Source organism: Dromiciops gliroides, chromosome 6 (assembly GCF_019393635.1).
Source record: "Dromiciops gliroides isolate mDroGli1 chromosome 6, mDroGli1.pri, whole genome shotgun sequence".
NCBI lineage: Eukaryota > Metazoa > Chordata > Mammalia > Microbiotheria > Microbiotheriidae > Dromiciops > Dromiciops gliroides.
In genome coordinates this window covers 13,617,129-13,630,163 of record NC_057866.1, presented here as the reverse complement: position 1 = coordinate 13,630,163, position 13,035 = coordinate 13,617,129, and the positions used below count along the sequence as shown (strand labels likewise).

At 51.4% G+C, this 13,035-nt stretch overlaps 2 protein-coding genes across 10 annotated transcripts in view; one reads left to right on the top strand and one right to left on the bottom strand.

Annotated features, from left to right (window-relative positions):
* Nucleotides 1-3,615, bottom strand: part of CPSF7 (cleavage and polyadenylation specific factor 7) — a 25,427-nt gene extending 21,812 nt beyond the window's left edge. For 7 of the 9 annotated variants that reach the window (XM_043971460.1, XM_043971457.1, XM_043971466.1 and 4 more), the window contains exons 1-2: nt 3,006-3,108; nt 2,300-2,404 (exon numbers count right to left, since the gene is read on the bottom strand). In XM_043971460.1, coding sequence (XP_043827395.1) covers nt 2,300-2,353 — 54 coding nt within the window. In that variant the 5' untranslated portion in view covers nt 2,354-2,404; nt 3,006-3,108. Of the gene's footprint in view, nt 1-2,299; nt 2,405-2,707; nt 2,826-3,005; nt 3,109-3,434 lie in introns of those variants that run through there. The other 2 variants (XM_043971459.1, XM_043971458.1) reach the window with 2 other exon arrangements.
* On the top strand, nt 3,187-13,035 carry SDHAF2 (succinate dehydrogenase complex assembly factor 2). The gene is made up of 4 exons (XM_043971472.1): nt 3,187-3,321; nt 7,646-7,869; nt 8,000-8,109; nt 12,881-13,035. Exons 1-4 carry the CDS (start codon nt 3,259-3,261, stop codon nt 13,009-13,011), a joined length of 528 nt encoding a protein of 175 aa, XP_043827407.1. The 5' UTR covers nt 3,187-3,258; the 3' UTR covers nt 13,012-13,035.

Genomic DNA, 13,035 nt, shown 5'->3' with positions numbered 1-13,035 from the left:
GTTTCTTGCTGTCAAGGAGCTTGGCACCTACAACCCAACTGTCTTAGGGGAAGGAGAATTGCAGGACATATGGCTCAACAAAGCAACAAATCTAGGCCACTGGACTGGAGACCCACCCACAAAAGATAGGAAATCATAGCACTTCCAGTACCTATCCCTGGGTCAAGGGAGTTGATATGGACCCCAGATTTCCAAGCAAAAAAATTCTGAAAAGCTAGGATTTCAAAGTCTATGTGTAGGAAGGCTGCCTGCTTTGCATGAAACAGACACAGAATTATGTCAGACTTTATACTAGGAACCAGAGTGTGTATGTATGCATGTATGTGAAGGAGTTTCTATTTAGACTTCAAGGGATGAATGGGTTTCTTGGACTTCATGAATGCCATGCCTAACGTGTACCTACATTTGATCTACTGTGGTTGCCTTCAATCCAACCCCATGTCTAATAAAGAGTTAGATACAGTTTATATTCCTTCTTTAGCAGGTCCAGATGACAAGAAAATGAGCCCTGCAAATGTATTAGCTTGCCCTGAAAAAGACACCTGCCCTCCTCCAAATTAAACAGCAGGCAAATAAATACAATCAACACTCTTTCAACTAGATGACCTCTATGACCCCTTTTGGCTCTCCATGGGTGCTCCCTTCACTCTACTGGCACACCCTCGTGCCTCCATCGCCACATGGCTATTGGCAGGGGTGCCCCACAATCACCCTTGGTCTCCCCAAGAGCTAGAAAAGGCTCTTCAAGTTACATGCAACTCAGTGCCGAATCAAATGGAGAGAAAGAACTCTAGGATGGGAAAATTACTCAAGAGCAAAATCCATTTCTTGGGGGGGGGGGCAGCTGGGTAGAGCAACCGTCCTGGATTCAGGAGTACCTGAGTTCAAATCTGGCCTCAGAAATGTGACACTTACTAGCTGTGTGACTCTGGACAAGTCACTTAACCCCCACTGCCCCACCAAAAAAAAAAAAGAAAGAAAGAAAGAAATGAAAAAAGAAAAGAAAAAAGATAAGGAAAGTAAGAGCACCAGGAAATGGCTTGTCTCATGGGTCAAGCCGAAGCTCTGCCACTAACTTGTTATATGACCTTAAATTCATTCATCTGAGCCTCAGTTTACTCCCTGGATAATGTAAGGACTAAGTTCTGAGCTTCTTCTCAGCTCTGGCTTGAAATTATTCTGTGCCTTATTTTGCATTAATAGCTATGACTAAATGCCTCTTAACTGGATTCCCAATCAGAGGGCTTTGGCTCAGTCACTTATTAGGAGGACGACCCATGGGCTGCCACTTCACCCTCTCCAATGGGGGGGGGGGGCCCGGCGCGCCAATAGGGGTTAAGTGACTTGCCCAGGGTCACACAGCTAGTAAGTGTCAAGTGTCTGAGGCTGCATTTGAACTCGGGTCCTCCTGAATCCAGGGCAGGTGCTTTATCCACTGCGCCACCTAGCTGCTCTGCCACTTCACTCTCTCGAGGTTATAGCTTCCTCCTCGGTAGAGCAAGGGTTAGACTGCATAAGCTATACATTCCCTTCCACATGACCCAACACTCTTCATTTCTCTACTATGCGATTTTGAAAAACGGGGAAAAATCATTATTCCCATCTCTGCCCAAGGAGGCTATCAAGCTGGGAGGAGAACGGTCATTTCACTGAGGACAAGTTAAAATCGGAGGCACCCACACTTTAGCAGTTTTTCCCAACAGAGCCCTGTGGCCATTCTTCACAATTACCTTCCAGAAAATGGACCCTGGCTTTTTTTGCCCCCTTAGGGCAGATTTCACCTTCCCCTCAGGTGCCTAGACCGGGACACAGTTTGGAAGACAACAATGGCAAGAGTGTAAGTCCGCAGCTGAGGCGGTGCGCACCCGCACTTGAAAGTTCGGGGGAGGGGGGGTGACGGGAGCATCTCCGTCCTCCACAGAACTTGGGGACCCCGTAAATGGGCGTGATCTCGATTCCCGTTTTCCAGGAGTTCAGTGATATTACGCTAGAGCGTAAGCGATCTAGCCCGCCTCACACCGCCCCGAGGTCCGGCACCGGCCAAAGCGGAGTCGTTCCTGGCGGGGTTCGGACACGAGATCAAGTGTAGCGGAGGCAAAGGCCGGTGGCTGGAAGACGGGAGATGAAGTTCCCGCTCCATCACAAGAAGGATTCTTTCCGGAAAAGTCGCGGCCGGCGCGGGGCGGGGGCAGAGCCGGGAGGGAGCCGCCACCGCGGCTGGGGCGCTCCTGCGCTCCTCGGGCCCCCCAAGCCAGCCCCTCCCACCCTCGGCCGGGGTCTGGGATGCCCGACTCCTCACCTGGTTGAACTCTTCATCCGCGTAGATATCAATCAGGTCCACTCCCTCCGACATGGCTCTGGGACCCCGGGGCCGCAGCGAGGAAGAAAGGTGGCGGTGGTGCCGCTGCCGTCCGGAGAAAGGGACACGAGTCAGCGCCGGGGGCGGGAGGGGAGGGGGATGGCGCGCCCCGTCCATGGACACCCCCGGCCCGCCGCCCTGGCCTAGGCGGCCCGCTCCTGCTGGGGGGAGGGGGGCTGACTCCACCTCTGCACGCAGCCCACTTTCTCCTCTCTCCGCCCCCCCTCCCGCTTGGGCCCCCTGACTTCTCTCCGCCCCCCCCTCAAACTCGCCGGGCCTAGTCCCGCCCGTCGCCCGCTTTCTCCGAGGGGGGGGCTCTTTCCTCCACGCAGCCTGATTTCTCCCCACCTTGCCCCCATCTCTCGGGGTCTCGTCCCGCCCGCCGCCCGAGCTCTCATGCGGTCTCCCCGCCTGGCCTGTCGGCGCTCGCGGGTCTCCCCACCGCGCGCCGCCCCGGACTGACCGGGCCCCAGCGCCGCCCCCACCGCCGCCTCAGCGCGGGCTCCGTCCCAGCCAGGGCCTAGGCCCGGCCCCGCCGCCCGCCCTCCGAGCCCCGCCCGCCCCACTACCCCTCGCGCCGCCGCCACCTCCGCGCCCCCGCCTCTGCGCCCCGGTCCCGCCGCCCCCCGCCGCGCGCCCCCGTTACCGGGAATATGGCGGCGGCGAGTCCGGACTAGGCCCGAAGCGCGCGAACCTCTGCCCGGCCACAGGCCCCGCCCCCTGCTCCCGCCGCCGCCGCCGCCGTCCCCCCCCGCGCGCGCCGCGCGCTGGCGTCACGCGCCGCCGCCCCACGCACGCAGCACGCACGCGCCCCCAGCCCCGCCTCTCCCGCCTCCGGGGCCGGCGCGAGGTCCCCGGATGTGGAGGCTAGACGCGCTTCCGGCCGGGCCTGAGCGGAAATGGCGGCGGCGGCGGCGGCGGCGGCGGCAGCGGCAGCGGCGGCGGCTGCGCCTGCGGCTCGGGTGAGGAGAGCGAGCCGAAGCCGGGCGGGGGGAGGCCACGGAGAGAAGGCCGCCTGGCCGGCCCTGCCCGAAATGAGGGACCGGGGAGCCGCACCCTCGTCCCCGGGCCGCACCTCGGTTTCCCCATTTGTAAAACGAAGGGCCGGGCCCGACGTTCTCCGCAGCTCCTGACTTGGAGGCTGGCCCTGGGTTTGCTTTCGGTTCCGGCCCGTGCGCGCCGCTCCGGAAAGTCCGGTCCAGCCCCGGGCACTGGGGGCTGCCTCAGTTTCCTCGTCAGTCCCGTGGGGATGCCGACGGCCCCTCCCTCCCAGCGTGGTCATGAGATGACGTTTGCAAAGCGCTTCGCGAACCCGGACGCGCGGTGTAGGCCTTGGGGCAGCCCCTGCCTGAGCCTCAGTTTACTCATCCGTCCAATGGGCTGCGACCTTCCCACGGCCTTGACTTCCAGTGGTGACGGCCCCGAAGGGGCTTCTCCCACCGGGAGGATAGAGCGGGGTCCGGCTTGGACCCCCGCCCCCGCCGGGGAGGTCGTTCTTGTCCTCGGCTGGATAAAGGAGGGAGGGTCTCAGGCTCGACTGCCCGGAGGAAGGCAAAGGTCAGCGCTTCCGTACACCGCCCCCCTCCCCCGCCTCGGGTCGGCCCCCACCTGACCCGGAAGCCCCCCCCCATCTTGTTCGAGCTCCGACCTGCCCTTGGGTTCTCCTGCCCGGGGCCCTTTGCGCTTGCTGGTTGTCGGGCCCCCCCCCCCAGCCTGGCGTTTTTTAAGCTAAGATTTTCCCCGAAAGGGAAGCGCCAGCACCGAGGGGCCTGATGGTCTCCACGTAGTGGGCGCTTGATAAAAGCGTTCATTAGAACTGTAGAGGAGGGGGTTTAGCCGGGACCACCTGGGTGCTGGGGGAGAGCTGGACTTGGCAGGCCCTTGAGGGCTTGCTGGGGGGCGGGGAGGGGTGCCAGTGTGGAGCGCTGGGCTGGGAACCAGGAAGGCTCATCTTCCGGAGATCGGATCCGCCGGCGACCCTGGGCTAGGCACTTCACTCTCCGTTTCCCCATCTGCCAGATGAGCTGGAGAAGGAAATGGCCAAACCCCTCCAGGATCTCTGCCAAGAAAACCCCAAACGGGGTCATGGAGAGTCAGATGGGACAGGGCAAGCCGGTCTATACCACGAAATTCCTTAAAATGGAGGCTCACGGGGCATGCGTGGGCGCAGCCCTCTGGTAACTCGGGTCTCGACCTTCGGGACCACACTCCTACCCAGGCGTTTTAGAACCTTTGTTTTAACCCACTCTAGTCCTTTCTCTGCCTCCCTGAAATGGTGGTGAACTGGAGCTTTAACCCCAGCCTGGACGGCTCTTTTAAGATGCAAATGGGGGAGGGATTGAATGGAAGCTGTGGAGTTTGCTTTACCAGGCAAATAGTGCAGGCTGTTCTAATGGTACTTGGGCCGGGCCGCTTTCTTCTTGGATTGTATGAAGGCTGGAGAGTTTTGATGAGAAGTTGAAGGCATTCGGGAAGGGGGCTCGCTGGTGGTTGGGTGGAAAGGAGAAGGGGAGTCCGGAATGCCGCCTTTTTTTTTTTTTTTTTTAGTGAGGCAATTGGGGTTAAGTGACTTGCCCAGGGTCACACAGCTAGTAAGTGCTAAGTGTCTGAGGCCGAATTTGAACTCAGGTACTCCTGACTCCAGGGCCGGTGCTCTATCCACTGCGCCATCTAGCTGCCCCGAATGCCTTCTTCTTAAAGCTTCCTGGGACTGGAGCTTGCTTAGAAAGTTGGAACAATAAGCACTGATGTGGTGTGCAAGGTACTGGAGTTAGGAAGACATTACTTTCAGCCAGAAACTGAGGCGCTGCCCGAAGAGCAAACCGGAATTGTGTTTGGTTCCTCGTGGTTTTCTTTAAAAAGCGGTTTGGGGCAGTACTCGGATATCTCCTATTGATGGAATAATAGGAGGCTACTTGGGCGATCCCTGGCATGTGATCCTCTACTTGGGCGTTGTGGTTGTACATTTGAACTCACTGGACTAGAATGGACCAAGAGAAAGGGGACCCAGTCCGTGCAAAGGTAGAAAGAGGAAAGGACCTCAGAGGCCTGTCCCGGGTCCCCATACCTCAGGCCTAAGGCCCAGGGAAGGTTTGGGGTTGGTTTGTTTTTCAGTTAACAAGCATTTGTTTTCTCTCCCATCTTCCTTACTGGGGGGAAAAACCCTTGTAACACATGTGCACAGTCATATCTCTTCTCTATCAGGCCTGAGGCTGTTGTGTTTATTCTATAAGGCTAGGCCTGGAGTCAGGAAGACCTGAGTTAAAATTCAACTTCAGATATTTACTGGCTATAATGACTCTGGACAAGTCACTTAACTGCTGCCTGCCTCAGTTTCCTCATCAGTAAAATGGGCATAATAATGGCACCCACCTCTTAGAGTAGGTCTCCCAGGTTGGTGGGAGCATCGAATCAGATAATATCTGTAAAGACCTTAGCACAGTGCCTGGCTTATTCTTCTCTAGTTGTTCTATTGTATCCAACAACAGCCCGGCTCATAGTAGGTATACCAGTGTGGCACAATGGCATTCCTTTCCATTCATACCCATAATTTGTTCTGCCAGATACCCAGTTGACAGGTACCCCCAGCTCTGTGTAACTACAAAAGGAGCTGGCATGCATTTTTGTTTCTGTAGGACCTTTTCCTCTTTGATCTTCGGAACCCTGCCAGACAAAAGAGATTGTTAAGTCAAAGGGTATGATTCCAGCTTCCCCAGCGGTGCACTTGAGTGCCTGTTTTCTCTTAACCTCTCCAACATTTGTCTTTCCCCTTTTTTGTCAACTTTGCCAATTGGATGAGTCCAGGTAGGACCTCAGAGTTGCTTTAATTTGCATATCTAATTTAGTGATTTAGAGCAGTTTTCCATGTAGCTATAGATAGCTTGGAATTTCTTATTCCTATCCTTGCATCATTGATCAGCTGGGGCCCAGAAAAGTTACATAACTTATCCATGATAAGGAGCAGAGCTAGACCTTGGGCCTGTTCCTCCAACTCCAGATTCCACTAAGGAGAAGAAATGAGAAATAAGATAGGAGTGAGTCACAACGAGGAGGAATGGTAGGAGACCAGAATTTAGACCTAGAAGGAACCCTTAGAGATGACGTAGTCCAGCTTCCTTTTATACATTTGGAAACTTAGGATCAGAGATAGTAAATATCCAGTCAGAGCATCAAACCCAGGTTCTCTGACTCAACCTAGTTTTCTGTCCACTAAACCAAACCCTTCTCTAAACTAAATTTCTGTTGAAGACACTGAAATCTTCCACATTGTTATCTAGGTTCATAACCTTAGAGTCATCTTTGACTCCTCTTCACCCTCTGTATCTGATCATTTCCCACCCAAGTCCTATCAGTTCTGTCTGAGTAATTCACATCTACTCTCCTTTCCCTTCCCATAGATACTCTCTTTCAGACCCTTATTGCTGCTACCCTGGACAATTTTTATTGCCTCCCAGGTGATATCCCGGTCTCCAGTCTCTCCATTCATTATCCATATAGGTCTCTCCTCCATGACTCCTGGCCATGTTGCTCCCCGGCTCCAAAACCTTAGCAACTGAACCCCTCTTACCTTTAGGAGAAAATACACAGTTTTCTGCCTGGCAATGGAAACTTTCTACAATCTGGCACTAACCCTTCTTTATTATGGACTTGACAAACATCAAATATTAATATTTCCATATACAAAGAACCAAAAGGGATCTTTCTAGCTTTATTTAGTATTGTCCCCCTAACACACTCTTTATTACAGCCAAATCGGACAGCCAGCTCTTCTCACGTCACCATTCATTCATTTGTGTACAAACCATCCCCATGTCTGGGACGCACTCTTTCTTCATCCTTGCCTTTCTTCCTTATTTTCAACTCAGATGTCTCCTCTAGCTACCTGCCCTCACCCCAGCAGTCAAGTCTTCTCTTTTTCTGTGTAGCTGTTGTATCCCTGTGTGGAATGGGAGTTCCTCCTGGTCAGGTTTTGCCTGTTTTGGTTCTGCCTTTGTGCCTCACCCCTAGGGGCTGTATGTTTGTTGTTGTTTTGTTTTTTGTTTGTTTGTTGAATTAGAGCAACTCTTCCCTTGGAGTAGTGTAGCTAGTTAGTCTCTCCGCTTCCAGGTACTCCCCTTGTGGTCCATCCTGCCTATGGTCAGTCAGTCGTGTCCCATCTAAGTTCACCATTTCATGAATCTGCGCGTTCTTTTCAGTGTCCGGTCCCTGGTACATAGTAGGCATTTAATAAATGTTTATTGAATTGAATGACATGCAGCTTGATTCGGTCTGGTTTTGTTTTTTCAGCTTCTTGCCTTATCCAGGCATGCTCTCGCATCTCCTTCTGTGGGTAGGTCATTGTCCAGACGGTTCTACCGAGGGGACAGCCCAGCAGATTCTCAGAAGGATATGCTTGAAATCCCCTTGCCTCCATGGGAAGAACGAACAGATGAACCGATTGAAACCAAGAGGGCTCGCCTGCTTTATGAGAGCAGGAAGAGAGGCATGCTGGAGAACTGCATCCTGCTCAGGTAGGGAAGCGGGAGCCCTTGGGCTGCTTCTCTGGCCAGAGATGCAGGGACCTGTCCTTGATGGCCAGGACTACTCAGCCCTTCAGCCCATGCAGCCCTCTGCAGTCCCTTCTTTCCTCTTTTCCTTTAGCCTCTTTGCCAAGGAGAATCTGCACCACATGACAGAGCGGCAGCTGAACCTCTATGACCGGCTGATCAACGAACCCAGTAACGACTGGGATATCTTCTACTGGGCTACAGGTAATGCCAGGTGGCATCCATGGCCTGGGGCTCTTGGGGTTGGGCAGGGCGACCTAAGGGCTCTTCCGCTTTGAAAACGACACTCCCTTGGGGAACACCCTGGAACACAGCAAGATGGGGATCCTTGGGAGCCAGCTGACACCAGGAGCCATTGTCTCCAGGGCCGTGTTCTCTAGTCCTTGACCAGAGATGGCCTTTCAGAGGTCATCTGGCCCAACTTGTTTTGTGTCAGGGGAACCAGAGTCTCATCAAGAGGAAGTAACTTGTCTGATCAGGCCAACTTTAACAAGCAGAGCCAGGATTTGAACCCAGATTTTCTGGCCCTTTCCAGAGTATCAGGCTGCCTCTTGTATCTCTTCTCCCAGAACAGAGGCAGTAACTCTGGGCTTTGATCTGCCCCAGCTTGTTACACACATGCATACAGGGGACATAGGTGGTATCGTCACACAGGTTAGAAGTGGAGGGACCAGCTCTCCTTAGGATTCGGTGACTTTGTGAAGGTCACATGAGCAGTAGTCAAGCCAGGCAGCAAACCCAGCTTGTCTGGTGCTCTTTAGCTAGCCTGTGGGACCGTCCACTAAGGATTCAGGCATAAAAGAAAAATGTGTAAATGAATCTTATTTTATGTTTGAGTCTTGTCCCATTATTCAGACAGGTTCGGTTGAATCTATCAGCCAAGCGTCAAACAATACACCATTACTTGGAGAGCCTGTGATCTAGTCAATGTGAAGACTCCTGTAATAGCTCCTGTTCCTTTGGAGGCCACTGGTATGAAAGAAAGAGCAAAAGAGCCAGAGACCCTGGGAGGAGTTGGGTTTGGAGTCAGAAGAACTGGGTTCAAATCCAGGTGCTACTACTTAATCCTGATTGGGTGACTAGGAGCACTGAACCTCCTTGGTCCTCAGTGTTCTTACATGTAAAGGGAGGGGCTTAGACTAGCCAGACTAGGCTGTGTCCAGCTCAGAGGCCTCCGGCTCATTGCCATGATCCTCTGCAGCATCTCTGGAAAGGCATAGAGAACAGTGACCCAGGATGAGAAGGCCTGAACAGGTTCTCTGAGGAAGAAGTTGGAACGAATAAGGAGAAATCTCCATTCTGTCTCGCTAGCCAAGCTTTGGGTTACATATCCGGAAGCACCCTAAGGCTCACAGAAAACCACTTTTCTTCGAGTGTGAATATTATCCCCATTTTACAGATGAGGGAATTGAGGTTCTGGAATAGTAGGACTTGCCCAAGGCCACCCCAGCCATAAGTGGGTTGGCTGGGATGGGAGCCCAGGGTTCTTTCCATTAAGCCACACCAGTTTGAGACACTGTGCGGTCAGTGGTGCCTGAGAACTTGGTGGCAAGAATGTCACCATTGTTCTGCTGACAACAGATGAATGAAAAAGCATTTGTTAAATGCTCCTATGGGCAAGGCTCTGTTCTAAGTCCTTCAGAGAGGTTTAAAACATATTATTTTCCCCAGTTACATATAAAGACAGTTTTTAACATTCTTTTAAAACCTTTTGAATTCTAAATTTTCTATCTTCCTCTCTTACCTCCCCCCTCCCTTAGACAGTAAGCAGTTTGTTATAGGTTATACACGTTCAGTCATGCAAAACATATTACCTTGTTAGTCATGTTGTGAAAGAAGACACAGACCCTAAGGAAAATTAACATACACATACACTACAGAGAGTGAAAAATCATATGCTTTGATCCGCGTCCTGACTCTGTCAGTTCTTTCTTTGGAGGCTGATGGCATTTTTTATCATGAGTCCTTTGGAATCGTCTTGGATCAGTGTATTGCTGAAAAGAGCTGAGTATCACTCCCTTGGTCATAGCATAATGTTGCTGACACTATATACAACATTCTCCTGGTTCTGCTCACTTCACTGTACATCAGTTCACACAAGTCTTCCCAGGCCTTTCTGAAATAAACCACCCTGCTTGTCATTTCTTGCAGCACAGTAATGTTCTATCACCAGCATATACTGCAGCTTGTTTAGCCATTCCCCAATGAATGGGCATCTCCTTGATTTCCAATTCTTTGCCACCACAAAGAGAGCTGCTATAAATCGTTTTGTACACGTTAAGTACACAAAAGGGAAAAGCTTTTTTTGTTTGTTTTTTAGTGAGGCAATTGGGGTTAAGTGACTTGCCCAGGGGCACACAGCTAGTAAGTGTTAAGTGTCTGAGGTCAGATTTGAACTCAGGTACTCCTGACTCCAGGGCTGGTGCTCTATCCACTGCGCCACCTAGCTGCCCCAGGAAAAGCTTTTTTTAAAAAAATCTCTTTAGGACACAGACCTAGTAGTGGCACTGCCCTTTGGGCATGGTTCCAAAATGCTTTCCAGAGTGCTTGGATCAGTTCATAACTCTACCAACAGTGATTTAGTATCCCAGTTTTTCCACATGGGGACACATTTAAGAAGCAAGAAAGTGCCGCCCCCCCCCCCCCCGCTTTGGAGATTACATCCAACAAGGAGAGGCCAAGCAACAAGATTGCTGTTCTCAGAAAGGGCTTCTTAGAATAAGAAAGCACTGGGGGCAGCTAGGTGGCTCAGTGGATAAAGCACTGGCCCTGGATTCAGGAGGACCTGAGTTCAAATCCGACCTCAGACACTTGACACTTACTAGCTGTGTGACCCTGGGCACACAGCTATATATCTATAGAATGCCAACTCCTGGTTGTGCCTCAACTCCTCCATTTCTCCAAGCCTATCAGGAAGCAGCTCCTCAGAGCCCCTTCCTTATAGAAAGGAGAAATAGGGAAGGAAAGTAAGACTTTAGCAAGAAAAAAGTGGTAGTAATTTGCCCCAGAGTTCAATTCCAAGTTTCTTCACAAACAAATAAAAAACCTCCAGAATAAGGTCAATAACACAACAGATAGACATTTGCATCACGAATTGTTTTGAAAGTGTGCACAGCTTCATGGGCTCAGACAAGGTCTCCCCATTCAAGAGAACGCCCCTGTTCTCTAGTCTCTGTCCCTCTTACTTATTACAGTAGTAATAAATAACCACGGGGCCCTGGGCAGCTCTGTTGTCTGACTTGCCCCTTTGCCCACTGCTACCACCGTGGAGCCAGTCCAGTCTCATAGCCCTCTGTCTTCATGTCATTCTGGTCAAATGTGCATCTCTGGGTCATCCTTCGGGGCATACACATTCTGCAAGTAGCTGTTTCTTGCTGGATCATCCAGAATGAAGTGCCCTCTATAATCTGGTCCAGCTTCTGGCTAAACTCCTCCAACTTTTCTGTACGGTCCGGGTTGGAGCTGTCTCCCAGTGTAAAGGGGTTCCTGGATACCAAGTCACAGGTGTCTTTCAGCAATCTCTCTAAGGTGGTAAACTTTCCCCCTAGGGCACCCATGCCCAGCTCGAACTCCAGTTCTGGGATTTCTACACTGCGTGTCTTAGACTTCAGTATATCCCTGGTCATGTCTGAGGGATGCGTCATATGAAGGGTGATCCTGGTGCCCATGGGCTCCTCCTGACTTTACCTCATTAGTCCAGTGTCCACTCTTCTCACAATTGGTTGCCATGATGATAACCTCATTGCCCTGCAAAAAAAGTTAATGATAGAATAAGAAAGCACTGGCACAGTCTTCCCACATGCTAGTCAGAGGTCAGTGAGTGCTGTTGTGTTGGAGATGTTTACTACAGGGTAAACTGAGGCAGATCTCTGTGCAGGATAGCATGTATTAGCTGGGATATGCTACCTGTCAATAAATGGATCAGCAGCTTTCCTCCATTAAGGCCAGAGGCCCCAAGTCAAAGGACAGTTTCTCTTACAGGGCAGATAGATGACATTGTGGCATTGAGCGCAGCATGATTGTTTATAGACCCGAGGGGCAGGGAACAACAAGATTGGTTGGAATTTTGGTAATGGGGGCTAGCAATGACCGATCTCCCCCCACTTTTCTCATGAGACTAAGAAGTGCTCTTTCTTCACGTCCAGGTATGAGATAGTGGCCCAGACTTTTGGACAGCAAACCAGACATCCTTGAAGGATAGCTTGGTGGTGTGAAGATATCAGGCCCAAACTCCCTTGTTTTCTCATACATTCCCCGAGGTTAACAAAATTCCTTGAGCAGGAGAGCTGGGTTTTTTAAGTGAACCCATTACAGGCCAGCTGAATGATGAGCTAAATGCAGTTACTTATAAATGTGATCAATAAGGAAATAATTCAGGATCAGTTTTAATCTTCTCAGTGCCATCTATGTGTAGGGCACCATATGATAGTAATAATAAGCCACAAGAACTAATAATAGCAAATAGTGCCTACTAGATGCCAGGCATGTAAAGAGCTAAGCACTTTACAAATACCATCTCATTGGATCCTCAGAACAAACCTGTGAGGTAGGTGCTATTCATATTCCTGTTTTATAGTTAAGGAAACTGAAGCAGATGGGTAAAGTAACTTGCCCAGGGTCACACAGTTAGGAAGAGGCTGATTTGAACTCGGGTCTTTATGAGGCCAGGCAGGCCCAACACACTATCCACTTTGGCGCTTCCCACTCTCCTCCACCTATAGCTGCCTCTGTATAAAAGTAGTCAGTCCCTGCTGAAAGAAAAGGCACAATCTAGGGAGTTTTACAGTCACGGGAAACAACCAGGAAACATGTCCCTGGGACAAGGTGAGAGGTTAAGTTCAATTCCAAGCTTCAATGAGGGGTAGGATGGCTCTGGGCCTGCTCATTGCCAAGGCAACGCTTCCTGAGCCTTGCGTCAGAGCTCAGGTCTTGAGCTGAGGACTAAGGCCTCTTGTCATCTTCTCTTACTCTGCAGACGCAAAGCCAGCACCGGAGATCTTTGAGAATGATGTCCTGGTGATGCTGAGAGACTTTGCCAAGAACAAGAATAAAGAGCAAAGGTTGCGGGCCCCGGATCTTGAGTACCTCTTTGAGAAACCAACCTGAACTTTATTTTGGCCTGGCCTGGCC

Bases quoted from the DNA above. Each gene is read 5' to 3' on its own strand.
- SDHAF2 (XM_043971472.1), top strand. From the start codon at position 3,259: ATGGCGGCGGCGGCGGCGGCGGCGGCGGCAGCGGCAGCGGCGGCGGCT. The intron at 7,870-7,999 runs GTAGGGAAGCGG...CTTTTCCTTTAG, and splicing joins GAGAACTGCATCCTGCTCAG to CCTCTTTGCCAAGGAGAATC. The intron at 8,110-12,880 runs GTAATGCCAGGT...CTTACTCTGCAG, and splicing joins TATCTTCTACTGGGCTACAG to ACGCAAAGCCAGCACCGGAG.